At 44.2% G+C, this 17,101-nt stretch overlaps 1 protein-coding gene across 1 annotated transcript in view; it reads left to right on the top strand.

Moving 5' to 3' along the window:
* The window catches only part of NEK11 (NIMA related kinase 11), a 283,846-nt gene extending 274,109 nt beyond the window's left edge, over window positions 1–9,737 (top strand). Inside the window, 1 exon segment of the mRNA XM_060099965.1 lies at window positions 9,559–9,737. Within this exon segment, the coding sequence (XP_059955948.1) occupies window positions 9,559–9,737 (179 nt within the window).
* Window positions 9,738–17,101: the final 7,364 nt, after the last annotated feature.

Below are 17,101 nucleotides of genomic sequence, written 5' to 3'. Positions count from 1 at the left end.
GAGACTTTTTAATTTTATAACTGGAAGTTTGTATCTCTTAATTCCCCTCACCTATTTCACCCCACCCCACCCCTCTGGGAACCACCTGTTTGTTCTCTGTATCTATGAGTCTGTTTTCTTTTTGTTTGTTCATTTGTTTTGTTTTTAGATTCCACACGTAAGTGAAATCATATGGCATTTGTCTTTCTCTGTCTGACTTGTTTCATGTAGCATAATACCCTCTAGATTTATCCAAGTTATCGAAAATGGCAAGATTTCATTCTTTTCAGTGGCTATTCCATTGTGTGTATGTGTGTGTGTGTGTGTGTGTGTGTGTGTGTATATATATATATATGGCACATATTCCTCTGCCTCCTCATTTCCCCTACTTCTCTGTGTTTATTTCTATGTATCAGGCAGGTCCATTATGTCTTCTGATCTTGGAGAAGTGGAGACGTCCTTACAGGAGACGTCCTGTGAAGCCCAGCAGCACACTCCCCTCGGACCTATGTGCCCTAGGGGTGCTCCTTGCGTCAGCCACGTGTGCACTTCTGATGTGGTGGGACCTACCACTGTGATCATGCTCATAAGCAGGCTGACCCCTTGCTGGCTGTGCAGCCCAGTGGCTTGTGGCTGCCAGTGGGTCACCGACCAGGGGATATGGCTGGACCCGTTTTTGCCACTCTTACCAGCTCATTGTGGTTCCTTCTTTATGTCTTTAATTGTGGAAAATTTGTCCTGCTAATCTTCAGGTTGTTCTCAGCAGTAGTTGCTCTGTGAGTAGCTGTAACTTTGGTGTGTCCACGTGAGGAGGGGAGCTCAGGGTCTTCCTACTTCACCACCTTGACCCCCACCTCAGATGCAAATATTTTAAAATAAAATTGTATAACATCACCTTATTCCTTCCTTACTTGGCTTTTAAGGTATATATTCATTCATCGGACAAGTATTTATTGTGTACTTGTTCTGTGCCAGGGCTATTCCAAGCAGTGGGATCAGTGAACAAAAAAGGTGAAAATAATCCCTGCCCTGTGGACCTTATTTTCAAATGGGGTGATTGACAAATCATGAAGGGGAAGCAGAGTACAGTAGAAAGTAACAATGTTAAGAAGAAAATACGAAGCAGGCAGGGTGGACTGGCAGTGCAGAATGGGGGTAAAGTTTACAGTTTTAAAGAAGGTGGTCAGGGTAGGTCTCTGAAAAGATGACACCAGGGCAAAGACTTGGAGATGATGAAGAAAAGAGATAGGGATATCTGGAGAAAGAGCATTCCAGTCAGAGGGACCAGCAAGTGCAAAGACCCTGGCATGGGATGTGCCCAGTGTGTTCAGGGAAGGTCAAGGGGGTCAGTGTAGCTGGAATGGAGTGAGTGAGGAGAGGGAGGGAAGAGATGTGTTTGCAGAGGTATGGCGGGAAGATCGTTCAGGATATTCTAGACCACCAGAAGGGCCTTGACTTTACTCTGGGTGAGATGGGGAGCCCAAAAGAGGGTTTTGAGCAGAGGAGGAAGGGATCTGGGTCACTCTGGCTGCTGAGTTGACAACAGACTCTAGGGGAGTGAAGGTAGAATCAGGAGACCAGTTGAGGGACTATTGAAGCAGTCAGGTGAGAGAGCATGGCAGCTTGGACCAGGGTGGTAGTGATGGAAATGGTGAGAGCCAATAGGATTTAATAACTGGTCTGATTATGAGAGACAGTGGACCATTGGAGTGTGGCAGGGAGAGACAAATCAAGGGTGACCTAAAGGTTTGTGGCCTGAGAAATTGGAAGGCAGGAACTGACATGAACAGACATGGGCAAGGCTGCAGCACTAGGATGATATGGAGGGAAGATCAGCAATTCAACTGGGCGTGATAACTGTAAGATGCCTACCAGACACTCAAGTGGAGATATCAAGTGGGTAGAATGTTCAGGGAATTCTTTCCTGAATGTCTGGAAACTTACTTCACAAGCTGCTTCCTTTCCCTTAGGAGATCCCTTATTTCTCACAGGACACTGGGAACAAAGCTGTAGGGAGGAATCATGAACTAAGCACCAAGATACTATTACCACCAGGGCATTTTTTGGACTCTAGAGAAGAGAGAACCTTCTTGAAGGGGTGCAGGTGGAGCTCTCAAAGAATGCCCTGAGGTAATAGAAGGCTCTACTCCTGTCTTTCAGGCCAATATGTAAAAGGAGGGATAGCTAGACTTGGTAAGTCCCACGGGCAAGGACAATGCAAATTGATGGACAGTCTACAAAACAACTTGCTTCAAACCTTTGAAAGTGTCAAGGTCATTAAAGGAGATTAAAGAGACTTGACGAATAAATGCAACATAATTATTTTGACCCAGATCCTTTTATTATAAGGGGCATTACCGGACAACTGGGGAAACCTGAATGGATTAGAGAATTAGATGACAGTAATATATCAGTGGTAATTTCGTGATTTTGATGGCTGGTCTGTGATTATGTAAGAGAGTATCTTTATTTGTAAAGAATACACACGAAGTATGGGAGAAAGGGGCATCAGGTCAGCAACTTATTCTCAAAAGGCTTAAGTCAAAAAAGTGTTCTTTGAACTATACCTGTAACTCTTCTCTAAGTGTGAGACGGCTTCCAAACTAAAATAATATTTAAAATGTGAGGACATTTTGTTTGCCATCCTTATAGAACTACACAGACACAGACCTCTTCTTTAGAGCCCCTGAGAGAGAGATAGAGAGCACACAGAGCAATCAATAGCTGGTGGGAAAATAAATAGATATGATAAATATATTGCTTACAAAGAACAAGTAAACATGAGAAGAGGTCAGTAAAGGAGTTTGGGGGATGAGAGATTGAGTTTGGAGGAGCTAGGCAGGGGAGGGCCGAAGTGCTCCCCTGCAGTTTAATGGTTTTTCAGCTGGAGAATCAGCCAAATATATATACTGTGGATTTCCCCAGGCTGCTGGAGCTTCTTTAGAACCGTAGGAGGCTTCCTTCAGCTCCCCTGTGTCTGCCACTGGCCTGTGCAGGGTGGTGATCCAGCCCAAAGAGCACCAGCCTGTAAATGAACCATCTGGACTAAGATGATATTTAGGATCTCTTAAACACTTAAAATACTTTGAACAAGAGGATAACATTGATCAAGGATATGAAGCGTAGGACAAATAGATGAAAAAGGATTAAAATATACTTTTTTTCATTTGAAAATGTAAGTTCTTTTTATTTGAGATAGCCACCTAACTAAAGGGATGGTTCCTGCCCCCCTCCCTTTGAAAAAACAAACCTAGAACTCCCTTTTCCCCTTAAACAACACAAGGAACACTCCCCTCTCTTTCCAAATCTTAGATAACAGCAAGAGAGTCCCCTTAAATAGAATTTTCTATTTTATGATTCCTAAAATACTGGAACACATCATTGCAGAAATATTACAGCCTATTTTCCGAGTGTCAAAGTAAATTTATGCTGCAATCTTACAATGCTAACACACCTGTCACTTTTCTTTTGGCTTAAAATAAGTTTGTTTAATGGCATGCCTAATTTCTTGATTGACCCACAATTTATTTAGAATAAATAAATTTACAAACAGAACTGTTTACTCCATATTTTTGTTACAGGTTTCTAACAATTGTATTGTGGTCAGATAACTAGATCTTGTATAAAATCAATTATTTGAAATGTGTGGAGACTTGAATTGTCTAGTATATGGTCAGTTTTTGTAAATGTTACATGAGAGTCTGGGAAGAGTGTAGGTTCTCTAATCATCAGGAGGGAGAGGGCCCTATGTATATCTATTAAATTTAGCTTATTAAGTATATCCAGATTTTCTATTACTAATTTTTCAAATGCTTTCCATCAATAACTGAGCAAGGTGTATTGAAATCCTACATTATGAGGATGTAACTGACAGTTTCTCCCTGTAGTGCTTGATGTGTTTTGATTCTACTTTATTAGATACGTGTGAGTTTAGAATTCGTATTTCTTCCTGGTAAGTTGAATGGTTTTCATTGTCTAGTGGCATTCTTTATTCTAATAATGCTTTTTTCCCCTTAAAATCTATTTTGTCTCATATTAATATAGCTACCCCAGATTTCTTTTGGTTATTATTTGCCTGGCATGTCCTTTTTTTTAGATTTGTTTACTCTCAACCTTTCAATGCCCTATATATTATGTGTGTCTCATAAATTATACCTAGATGGATTTTGCTTTTTAGACAGTTTATTCATCTACATTTACTAGAAGATGTTTAGATCACAAATAAAATAACCCTTCCAGGAATGATTAGCTATAGCAGGGTACCCAACAAACAAGAATCTGTGCCCAGGGCACAGAGCAGAAGGCAATACCATTTTCACAAAGGGCCTGAAAGTCACACGTCCCATCTGGGGGTGCCACATGTCGCCCAGGCATGGAAAATGCCGTCATCTGTCTCTGTGCAGAGATCTGTCCTGTCTCTGCCCACCAGATTCATAGACAGCCATTTGAAATACTAGACATGGAGAGAAGGGGTACAAAATCTATCTTTCATAAAGGTTCCTGGTACTTGTTAGCACCAGTGATCATTAAGATAGAGGTGTTAAAGGGAAAGCTCATGGCGCCATTCTATTCCTGCAGTACCTCATACATATGTGATGTGCAGGAATTTTTATATTCTGTAAAGTCATTTTCAAGTTTCCTTAAACTGTCTGAAGAATAATCTGTGTTTCTTAATGCTTTCTCCTAAACTCGATTTTCATGATTACTTCTACAAAATTACTTCTTTTTTAAACTCCCACTGCTACCAGACTTTTTATGTCATTTTTTTTCAAATTCAGTTAGAAAAGATAAAAAATATTTAAGATAGTATCTTTTTTTGTTTTAATCTATTTGGTTGCACAAGGCCTTAGTTGCAGTAGGTGGGCTCCTTAGTTGTGGCAGGTGGGCTCCTTAGTTGTGGCATGCATGTGGGATCTATTTCCCTGACCAGGGGTCGAACCCCCACCCCATGCATTGGGAGTGCAGAGCCTTAACCACTGCACCACCAGGGAAGTCCCCTAAAATAGTGTCTTAACTGGCAGTAGAACTACAAAATTACTTGAAACTTCCAGTTAAACTGAAATAGGATTACTGTGCAATTCACCATTGGGAAAGCAACAATAATGTACATGATAGTAAAAACAATGGCTATCGGGTTCCTGGTAGGTGACAGGTACTCTGCTAAAATCTGTGTGTGTGTGTGTGTGTGTGTCTGTGTGTCTGTGTGTCTGTGTGTGTGTAACCTCCACTTAAATATGAAAAACCCAAGGCTCAGAGAGGTCAAGTAACTGGCCCAAGATCACACAGCCAGTGAAAGGGAGAGCCAGGATCCAACTCTGGTCTCTCTGAATCCAAAGTCCATATCATAGTGATGAAAAGAATGAGTTCTGGAGTGAAACTACTAGGACTCACATTCCAGCTCCACCACTTCAAAGCTAGGTGGCAGTGGGCAAGTTATTTAATACCCTCCTCTATCTCACCTGTAAAATGGCAATAACGATCATGTCTATCCATAGTGTTGTTATGAGGATTTAAAAGGATGATCTGAGACAATGCTCAGAATGGAACCTGGCACACAGAGAAAACTCAAGAACTGTTAGTTATTTTTTTATGTTTTCAGGGAACATTTTGGGGCTTCTTTATCATCAATGGTTAATATTAATAATTACATGCTAAGGTTTCTTTAATGCTGTGTTCATGTGGTTCTCACCCTCTTCTTCGCGCATCCTCCGTACATGCCAGGCCGCCTCACTGTTCTCCCACTGCTCCCACGGTTGGCTCCCACCCACAGTTCTCCAGTTGTTACAGTGCCCCCTTCTCCTCCACTGGGTGTTCCCTGATTTTCCCAACAGTAAACTTTCATGAGACACTATTTGATGATAATTAGTGGCTGTCTGGGTTGTTCCTTCATTCCCCAAGTATTGCCTGAACACCTACTGCATGCCTGGTCCTGTTCTAGGTACTGAGTCCCTCCTTTATGGAATCTGTATGCTAATTAGGGGAGTAGGATAATTAGGGGAGTAACAGTAAACAAATATACACAAAAAGATAGAAGAAAAATACCAGAGAGTAACAGGTGCTGTGCAAATGGTTCAGGCAATGTGATCCTGTAGAATAACTGGATGGATCCATTAGACTCAGTGGTCAAGGATGGTTTCTCCAAGAAGGAGATATGTAAGCTGAGATCTGAATGGCAAGAAGGAGGCAGTTATGTGAAGATCAAAGGGAAAGGCATTTCAGGGAAGAGGGTACAGCTAGTGCAAAGGCCTGGAGGTGGGAACAAGGCTTGGGTTGTATTTAAGGAACAGAAAGGAGATAGGTGTGATTGGAGCCTAGTGGCTAAGACAGACTGTGGACAAGACAGAGCAGGTTGGTGGAAGAAAGCAGGAGACAGATTATACACAACCTGATAAATGAGAGTAGAGAAGAGATCAGACCCTAATGTTATATGAGTCTGTGAGGCAGGGAAGTGGTAGGATCTGACCATGGTTTGGTGCATGTCAGCAAGGAAAGCTTGGATTTCTGCGAGTGGCTGAGGTGACTAGGGATGTGAGGCATCCTGGGATTGGTTCTGATAATCTCTTGGCAGAGTTGGGAAACCTACACAAGCTGGAGGATGTGGGGCCCTAGGGCTGCTTATCTCTCTAGCACTTGAAGTTCCAAGACTTGTGTTTGAGTTCAAGTTCCATCAACCTAGTGGTTGTGTTAATTTGTGAAAGTCAGCCTACTTATTCTCATCTGTAAAATGGAGATAAATGATCAATGTATTGTCTAGTTCACAAGGGTCATTTGTGATAATAAATGTAAAAGCATTTTGCAAGTTCTGAAGTGCTATAAAAATGTTAGTTAAAATTTAAGATGCGGGCCTCCCTGGTGGCGCAAGTGGTTGAGAGTCCGCCTGCCGATGCAGGGGATACGGGTTCGTGCCCCGGTCTGGGAGGATCCCATATGCCGCGGAGCGGCTGGGCCCGTGAGCCATGGCCGCTGAGCCTGCGCGTCCGGAGCCTGCGCGTCCGGAGCCTGTGCTCCGCAACGGGGGAGGCCACAACAGTGAGAGGCCCGCATACCGCAAAAAAAAAAAAAAAAACCAGTTAAAAAAAAAAAAAAAATTTAAGATGCATATATCTTGCATTGTAATTACAAGTCTCTAAACTAGAGCAGGATCAATTACTTCTTTTTATCTGCCACAATACCTAACCCAGATCCTTGTGTTCTAGGGATTACAAGGTTGAATATTACTGTACAACAAGGGCATAAAAAATGAATGAAAGCGTCTGTGATTAATGCCTTCAATGTTATTGTCAACATTACCATCATTACTGTCTAGCAGTAATGCTTTAAAAATTTTGGAAAACAAAAAACAACCTCTGATTTTTCTTTTCACCAAATCCATTGAAATGAAGAATAAAGAAACATTTATTCACAGTTAAAGTTATAAAAATATTTATACTTGGCCCTTAGTATGCATGGGTTCTGCAACCGTGACTTCAACTGGGGATCAAAAATATTTGAAAAAAAAAATCCAGAAAGTTCCAAAGAGCAAAACTTGAATTTGCTGCAAACCAGCAACAATTTACATAGCATTTACATTGTATTTACAGCTATTTACATAGCATTTACATTGTATTAGGTATTTTAAGTAATCTAGAGATGATGTGTGGGTAGGTTATATGCAAATACTATGCCATTTTATATAAGGGACTTGAGCATCCATGGGTTTTGTTATCTGCAGGGAGTCATGGGACCAATCCCCTGCCAATACTGAGGGATGACTCTATATACATCAACCTAATCTGTTCTCACAAAATATTTTATTTTTTAATCAAACTCAATACATATACAGAAAAGGGCATGAATCATAAGTGTATATATGAATTTTCACAGGGGTGGACACACTTATGTAATTAGCTCCACTTCTAGAAGTTTGATGCCAGAAAAGATTCCCCTAAATGAAAAAGCTATGTTCCTAAGGGTGTCCATACAGTGTTATTGTGAAAAGAAACTAAATGAATGGTGGAGGAGTGATTAGGAAAGTGTCGGCACACAGATTCAGTGGAGCAGTATGGAACCATTAACAATTGTGAACTGTAAAACAAAATTCTCGACACTCGAGTGCCCTTGAGTCAGGCAGGTGGACGCAGCCTAGGATAAAATGGTCAGGAGTGAGGGAGGTGAGTGAAGAAGAGGCAGAAAATAGAGAGTGTGGAGGGCAGGCCCAGCCTGAAGATTTTCACATTCAAGTGTAAAAAATATGAATAAAACAGGAGAAAATAGAACATGGTGCTGATGGAAAAAAACACGTCCCATGCCAAGCTTAGCCCATAAGCCTTTAGTTTACGACCCTGGCTAGAGATGAGGGGAAACAGAGGCAAAATAAACATTCCAGGTGTGGCAATATGATTATAACACAGATTGTGGCTCCACATGGACCAGGACTGGGGCAAGTATGGAAGTGAGCGCTGGCCTCCATGGGAACTTGGTCAAATTACCTTTAAGCCTTTAAGCCTCAGTCTCTTCATCTGTAAAATAGGGATTTTAAAAAATGTCTCCCTTACAGAGCTGTTGTAAAGGGTAAGTGGGTAGAAAAGTGCCTAGCGGGTGGGTAATAGGACTATTCTTCTCCCCTCCTCTGCCTCTCTCTCCTCATTATCATTTGATTGTTCTCATTATCATTATTTCTGATTTCATATCCCAACCATCCTCTTCCCTTTGTTTGCTTGACTCTGGACACACTCGCCTTCTGGACATTTCTTCTGCACGGTTCAGCCTCAAGATCCCCTCATCTCTTCCCACCAATACTGGCTCACTTCCTGTGGGTCTCTGTCAACGACCCCTCCTCAGAGAGGGCTGCCGTGTCCACCCACCTTCTCCATTTCTCACCCTGCTTTATTCTTCATTGCACTTAGCACCACATATTATATTATGTATGCATCTTATTAGTTACCTGTTTATTCTCTACCCTAGAACAGGGGTCCCCAACCCCCGGGCTGCAGCCTGTTAGGAACCGGGCCACACAGCAGGTGAGCGGCGGGCAGGCGAGCAAGCAAAGCTTCATCTGCCGCTCCCCATCGCTCGCATTACTGCCTGGACCATCCCCACCCACCCCCGTCCATGGAAAAATTGTCTTCCAAGAAACCGGTCCCTGGTGCCGAAAAGATTGGGGGCCACTGCCCTAGAAGGTAAGCTCCATGAAGGCCGGAATTTGCCTCACTTGTTGAATGCTGTATTCATAGTTCCTAGAAGGGTAATTGCCATGTAATAAACATTCAAGAAGTATTTGTTGAATATTGTTGAGTGTTCAAGGTCTTGTTTTTCTCTAAATCCCAGGGTTACAATGTTATTTGTGTATTAAATGCTTTTAAAATGCAGTTGTTCCTCGGTATCCACAGAGGATTGGTTTCAGGAAACTCTCCTCACATATAACAAAATCCACGGATGCTCAATTCCCTTGTATAAAATGGCAGCACAGTCGGCCATCTGTGTCCTCGGGTTCCGCACCCCCAGATTCAACCACCCGCAACATGGAGGGCTGACAGTACATTTTCTCTAAAATGATCTCAATATGTAACACTTCTTACTCTTTCCTAACTTGCTTGGCAGATCAGCTGTGCAGAAGCTGGGGATGGAGGTGTTTGAGGAGGTCTACAATTACTTCAAGAGAGCAAGGCAGCAGAAAGCCAGCAAGGCAGAGGTCTGGGCAGCTCTGGAAACAGTCGTGCCTCGAGCCAGTGATTGTTCTGAGGTTGACCAGTGGCTCTACTTTGAGGAGCAGTTGCTGATCACAAGCAGAGAAAGGGCCACTCTTCTCCAGAACCATCGCAAAGCAAATGTCAGAAACAAGCAGCTTCAAGTGGACAAATGCCTGTGAGCATCCGTCAGCACATATGCTGGACTCTGTTCTGGGAACTGGGTACAGAGCTGGAGCTGTTGTCTCTACTCTCAATCCCTTGTCAAATGGAATGACTCCTTTAGGGAGTAGTAAACCTGGGCTAATTAGTGTTGTTGGGTCTATACTGTGAGATGGGTCAAGTTTGGCTTCCTGAAAAGCATTCCCGCTTGTGTGCCCTTGGGGTTTCCAGCGGGGTTGGACCACCCTGACCTTGGCCTGGGAGAAGTACCTGCTCTTCACTGTTTCCACTTGGAGGACAGGCTCAGCACCCGACTGCTCTGGGTCTCCACAGTCTGTGGGCACCTGCCCCTGAAGGATGTTGGACCCCAGCCTCAGCCACACTGGGCTGCTGCCCGTGGGTCAGATGTACCTGTCTCAGGTGACCTGCTTTTGACCCGCTTTTGCCCTTGAATGCTTAAAAAGCAAGAAGGGCATATGTGTAAGGATAAAGTGATTCCTTTCTGTGATTTATTCCCCAGACTCATCCATGGAGTATTGAAGACTTTTATTCATAATAAATACATTTTCCGTGGTTACAAAATAAATCACCTATTTTACCCTGTCCTTATCCAGAAGTATCCTATTGAATGTAGCACATCCATCTAAGGATATTTATTACTTAAAGCAGCTAAGATTTGGTTTGTTTGTTGCCTATTATGGACCAGTGCTGTGCTCACTACTGTAAGGACCTTACTTCATTCAATCTTTTCACCAGAGAGATAGAGAGAGAGAGAGAGAGAGAGAGAGAGAGAGAGAGAGAGAGAGGGAGGGAGGGAGGGAGGGAGAGAGAAATTCCCCACTCTGCAGCTGACGATGCTCGGGTTAGGTAACCAGTCAGGTCGTGCAGTCCAGAGAAGCTGAGCTTAGGTTTCACCCAGATCTGTCTGACTCCAGTGTCCAAGCTCGTAACCACAGTGCATGTGGGTTTCTGACCAGGGAGCTATATCAGACCTGCTTGAGCAGCTTCTTACACATGCACACGTTTAAGAAAATGTGTTAAAGGAAAAGTTACTCTGACACTTGTTACACCCATAGGGAAGACTTTATTCAGGACCAGGTGCCAAGACTGTTGCAGTAGGGAGACAGGTGAGACTCACCTCCTCATGCGGCAAAGACAGCAGGGCATTTACAGCTAAGGAGGGGTGGGGGCACTGGTGGGGATCCAGGGTAGAAGGTTACTAAGAGAAGACATCCAAGGCAGGGGGGATTGTTGCTAAACTGACCTAACGGTGTTCCTGCTGGAGGCAGACTAGGTGATCAGACATCAGGGGTGGGGGGTTCTCCCTAAACTGACTTACGAGGCTGAAGACAGGGTCCAAGGTTGAGGAGTCAAAAGAGGGCTCCCAGGGACCTCCCTGGTGGTCCAGGGGGTAAGACTCTGCGCTCCCAATTCAAGGGGCCCGGGTTCGATCCCTGGTCAGGGAACAAGATCCCACATGCATGCTGCAACTAAGAGTTCACATGCCATAACTAAGGAGCCCGCCTGCCGCAACCATGTGTTGCAACTGAGCCTACACACCGCAGCTAAGACCCAGCACAACCAAATAAATAAATATTAAAAAAAAAATAGGGCTTCCAGGATTGGTCAAGGAGAGAATCTTTATCAATACCCAGTCCCAATCTCCTCCCTTTCTCTGGGAAGATAAGGGACCAAAGCCTGTCTTTTGTTACCAAGCTGCCTGGGTGAATCTGGTGCAAGGAAGCACTGAGATTCACTATTCTGCTCCTGCCTCAGATTGAGGACACTAAGACAGAAGGGATGGTTGCCTTATTAGCCCGTTATGGATGGGGCTGTGTCCCCAGTTCAATGCATGGTCTTTTAGGCAAGTGTTTCTCAAATCTGAGCATCAGAATCACCTGGAGGGCTTGTTAAAAAAGATTACCCAGCAATTCTGATTCAAAAGATCTGGTCAAAGCCTGAGAATTTGAGATTCTAACGAGTGCCTGGTGATGTTGATGCTGCCTGCTTGAGGACCACAATCAGAACCATTGTTCCAGACCCTTCCTTCTGCTGCCCTCTTCCCCACCTCCCTTCACTGGAGCAGTAACTTTTTCTCCTGTTAGTTGGGGCATAATTCATCTGCTTACATCTCTGAAGGTGGTTTGAGGATTGGGAGGAAGAGCCCAAAGACTCCAGATGTCTCACTGTGAATACTCTCAAAATGTACTGATGGAGACGAAAAAGGTGAGTGTGACTAACTTGAGGGAACTTGGTGCGGTCAGTTTAAGGACAAGGGTGCTTAGTGGCTGTGCTCTAAGCCTCATTCCCACCTCTGCCCAGTAACCCAAGGAATCATGGGGACCCAAGTGAGCCATGACTTCAATAATCAAGGGCTTGTGAACATCACTGTTCTGTGTTCCCTCCAACTCCAGTGCCCTATGAAGAGGTGTTGGGGCTGGAACCGAGCAGGACCCTGTGGGGCTCCTGGGCACGAAAGTCTTTCTGTGTCCCTGTTTCTTGGTTACAGGAAATAGGCTTCATTCAGTCTCCTTGACCTTCCCTGGGTTCCAACGGGCAGGTTCAAACAGTTGCTAATCAGGGAAGGGAGGGAGTGCAGAGACAAGGGAGGAGCAGCCAAGAAACAACAGTGCAGCCTTGCGGCAGGGTCCTGGTTCCCCCTCAAGAGATACACATAACAATATCTTTGAGCTGTTTTGCAGATACTGAAGCCCCCACCAGGTGGGAGAAGTTAACTGTATGCTGCCCATAAGCATGCAGACCCCAGACTGGTTGGAACCAGAAGGCTGATGATGCTGACTCCCACTTACCTCCCCACCAACCAATCAGAAAAATGTCCATGAGATGATCATGCCCTCTTTGAACTATTACTGTAAAACTCCTCACTACCCGCTCCAGGTCGGGGGACAGAATTTTGAGGGCATTAGCCTGCTGTGGTCCCCTTTGCCTGGCAAAGCAATAAAGGTATTTTTTTCTATTCCACCCAAAACTCCATCTCTGAGATTCAGCCTCTGTACCCCAGTACGAGGGCCACCATAGATCTTCATCCTGCCTCTTCCCAAAGCCAAAGATGCCCGTTCTGCCCTCTTTCCCTGCAGGTGGGATCTGAGACTTAGCAGAATTCTGAACTTGAGCACATTGCTCACATCAAAATCCAGAAACTGTGGCTGTTTCCAGGGGGGAACACTGAAAGCCACGTCTGCCCTGGGAAGCCTGGGATGGATGGAGCACGTGACCACTCTGCTGAGGGTAACAGATGCGGACATGCCCCTCGTGCGAACAAGGAAGAGCCCTCACCGCCAGGAGGAGCTCCCTGTAGCTCCCATGCTCTTTTATGACCAAACAGATTCAACTACATCTGAAAGAGGGGTAGCAACCAAGTTAATAAAAGTTTCTGAATCTCCTTGCTGATGGTTTTCATGTTAGAATGGAATATTTGTGTTGGGGCTCAGGGTGGGCAGCCCTAAATTATGCCACCACGACAGATTGTTGATTTTGAATTAAAGTTGCTTGAGAAGCAGCTGATGCAAGAAAGAAACTCTGACCCTCCTGCGTCTCCCTGAAAAGCAGGAAATAAATCTCATATGAAAGGTACCCTCCCTGCGTCTGGAAGAAGGATACCTTTATCACCAGAGGTAGGGAACATGGTAGAGAAGCCTGTATAAACAAACCTTACCACTTCTTTTAGTTTACTACCCAAGCGCAAGCTCTGTTTAGATTCTTCACTAATTGGGCACCCCAAACGAAGTTTCTTTGTCCTGTCAGTTCCTCACAAATGTATTGTTTCTTGGGCTTCCCTGGTGGCGCAGTGGTTGAGAGTCCGCCTGCTGATGCGGGGGACATGGGTTCGTGCCCCGGTCCGGGAAGATCCCACATGCCGTGGAGCGGCTGGGCCCATGAGCCATGGCCGCTGAGCCTGCACGTCCGGAGCCTGTGCTCCGCAACGGGAGAGGCCACAACAGTGAGAGGCCCTGTACCGCAAAAAACAAACAAACAAACAAATGTATTGTTTCTTTGTCTAAAAAGTATAAAAGCTGCCCCACTCCTTAAGTCCCATTTCTATGGGACCTTCAGGCACATGAATTAAAATGTGTTTCTTTTTCTCCTGTTAATCTGTCTGGTGTTAATTTTATTACTAGTCCAGCCACAAGAACTCAAGAGGGGCAGAGGGGAAATTTCTTCCTCCCTGACACTTGGGTGAGTTGCTGGGTCAAAAGAGGAAATAGCTAGATTCTCAAATATTTCACAAACAAATAAACATGTCCAGGGAACAACATCCTTGGTTTAAGAACATGTTGGAGGGAAGAAAAGACTTCCTCTACCCTCCTAGGTGCTGTAGCTGGGGCCTACAAAATAAACTGACAACAGACAGCAGGAGAAAAAGGATACACGTTTTATTTGATCTTAATGTTTTTACATGGCATGTGACGGGGTTGGGGAGGTGAGGGGGGTGCTTTCTAGAAAGAAGTGAAAACACCAGAGAAACAAGCCAGACAGCTTATGTACTGTTTTGATGAAAGAGCAGTAATCAATTTGTGGAGATGTGACAAAACAAAGGAAAAGAGATTTGAGCTCTGAGGAGGGGTAAATTGTGGGGCAGTGACTAGGAGACACACGGGGAAGCTGATGGAAGATAAGGGTTGGGTTAGTAGGTCTGTTTGTACAGATTCATCTCAGCGTTGGTGCCCCATCTCCAGCGATAAGAACGTTCTCCTCTCCCTGGTCCAGGGAGAGCACTTTTCTCATGGGAAATGTATGATTTAGGCAGAACGTGGGAAGGCAGAGGGCTCTTCCTGCATCTACTGTTTACTTTCAGCTCAAAATAATCCTCATGCCAAAGTGGCATATTTGGAAGTGGCCTATTCTGGTCCCCTACAATGGCTAGGAAGACAGGTGCAGAAGGAGAACACCTTATCCTCCAGGATTTGTGCTGTGCACTGTATCAGGCATCGAAGAAAGGAAAGCTAGGAAGAAACACCATCTTGGATCAGAGCTCCATGTCTTATAAAAGAAACTCACTGTGTTTACCTTCTAGTTGGTTCACTGGGGGTGGCAGAACAGGATTTAAGATGACTAGAAAATTCCTTTTTCATTTTACCATTGGGAAAATGCTTTGTCCCGCAGCCATACTCAGTGTGGGTATTAATCACTGACCAAATTGCAAGATGGTGAGTGGAAACTGACTGAGGAATTGGAGAGCTAGGAAGTTGCTTGTTATGGATCAGGCACAGGAATGAGGGAATAAAGAAGCCCTGCTAGCTCTCGGCTTTGTAAAAAATATATATATTTCACAAATGCCAGCTGACCTTTCTGCTTTCTATTTATGCAGAGGAAATGCCACGAGCTATTTTGGGTGATGCAGAGATAAGGCACACAAAGGAGAGTGATGGAGTTAATTATTTAATGTATTTGGGGCTGAGGCCGGAGTGAAAGCTCTAGGTCCATTATATGGGATCAGGATAAAGGGGGCAGACAAATCAGACAGTAACTCAAAGGGAGGGGGATGGAAACACCCCGCTCCTCTTTCAAGATGATGGGTAACTCATGTGTGTTAACTACTGTGTCAGAAGGGAAGGGGACCAGGCCACCAAGATGATAAAGGAGAAAGAATGAAAAATGAGGAAGAGAAGGAGAAGGGGTGAGACAGAGACAGAGAGAGGGGGCCGGGGGAGGGGCGGGGTGGACACACAGCAAAGAGTGTTTTAAAATGATCTTCCTTCGTGTAAGGAAAACAAACTGAACTTGCTCCCAGATGACTTGGATTCTGGCCCCACTGTTGTCATTTACTGTGTGATCCAGGGCAAGTCATTTCCTCTGAGTCTCAGTTTCCTGCCTTTGTCTGAAGGTAGCCATAAAAAATAAGCAAGATTATTTCATATGTTGAATCGCAGGAAATTGCTCATGGGGTTGGGGGTAATGTGTGGGTATGCTTTAAACGCTGTTAAGATGCTCTCAACTTTGGAGGAGGAATTATTTATTGTTAGGCTGCCTGATCTCCCATCAGTGGAGATTCATCCCTGAAGACTTCCTTAGGCAGCTAAGATTCTAGTACTAACACGCAAACACACCCCAAAAGTAAACACTTTTAGCCATTTTCAGCCAGCATCTGATTAAAAATTTGCTCACAGTCGGCTGAGAGGCCATGAAGAAAGCAGCTCTGAAAAGGCAACCGAGTTGTGCTGAGGACCAGCTGCGTCCCCCAACCAGGCCTCAACCCACTTCACATTCATGAACCCACCTGTGGGACCCCAGAGTAAGCAGCATCCCCAGTGCCCTCAGGACGCTCAGTTCTCCCCTAACTCCAGAAGGAAATTCAGAAATTTAGTCCAACAAATATACATTATGAAATAATATATTCATAAATACTCATTAAGAGTATCAGAGTTGTTAACATTTATGCAGAACGGAGAGCTTGACTCCAACAGAGTATTTGCAAAGTAGATTTGTAAGTTTAGTTGGGAGACAAACTTCCAACAGCTAGAACATTTTTTTTCCAAAATATTATGCTTTTTCCTTCTCTGAAAGATTGAATTTTTGGTTCCAATTCACCCCTCCCTGGACGCTGACTGCTCCCTTTTAACTTCATAGTTCTTCCCACTATCATGGGAAGAGAGTATTTCCTTACCCTCAGACTCTGAGTTTGGCCACTGAACTTGTTCTGGCTGAGTGATCACTCAGGAGCAGGAAACTTACAGGGACAGTTGGTTAAAAGGTACAGTGTTTCCGTTATATGGAATGAATAAGTTCTGGAGATTTTACATAGTGACTATAGTTAATAATACTGTATTATTGTATACTTGAAATTTGCTAAGAAAGTAAAGCTTAAGTGTTCTCACCACACACATAAAATATGTGTGGTGATAGATATGTTAATTAGCTTGATTGTGGTAATTCACAATGTATATGTATATCAATTAAATATATACAGTTTTTATTTGTTAATTATACTTCAATAAAGCTGGGGAAAATATTTCAGGCAAGAAAGAAGGAGACAAAGATCTTACAGACATGAAGAACACAAAGCCTTGTGGGCTCCAGGAATGTGCCATCTTTTTGTGCTGGTGGTTCAAGTGTAAGGGTGACCACGGCAGGTTTGAGAGGAAGGTGTGTGGCCGGCTTCTGAGTTGGCCCCAGTGGTCCTCACCTCTGGAAGGTATCCTGCTCTGTGCAACTCCCTCTCACGTGGCATCAGGGGTGGCCTTATGGCCAGGAGATTCCTGTAGCAGTCATGTATGACTTCTGAAAACTAGGTCATAAAAGACATGGATCCCATCTTGCTTTCCCTTGGGTCCCTC

Source organism: Mesoplodon densirostris, chromosome 5 (assembly GCF_025265405.1).
Source record: "Mesoplodon densirostris isolate mMesDen1 chromosome 5, mMesDen1 primary haplotype, whole genome shotgun sequence".
Lineage (NCBI taxonomy): Eukaryota > Metazoa > Chordata > Mammalia > Artiodactyla > Ziphiidae > Mesoplodon > Mesoplodon densirostris.
The sequence above is the reverse complement of the archived record's forward strand: the minus strand, read 5'-3'. Positions and strand labels throughout refer to the sequence as shown.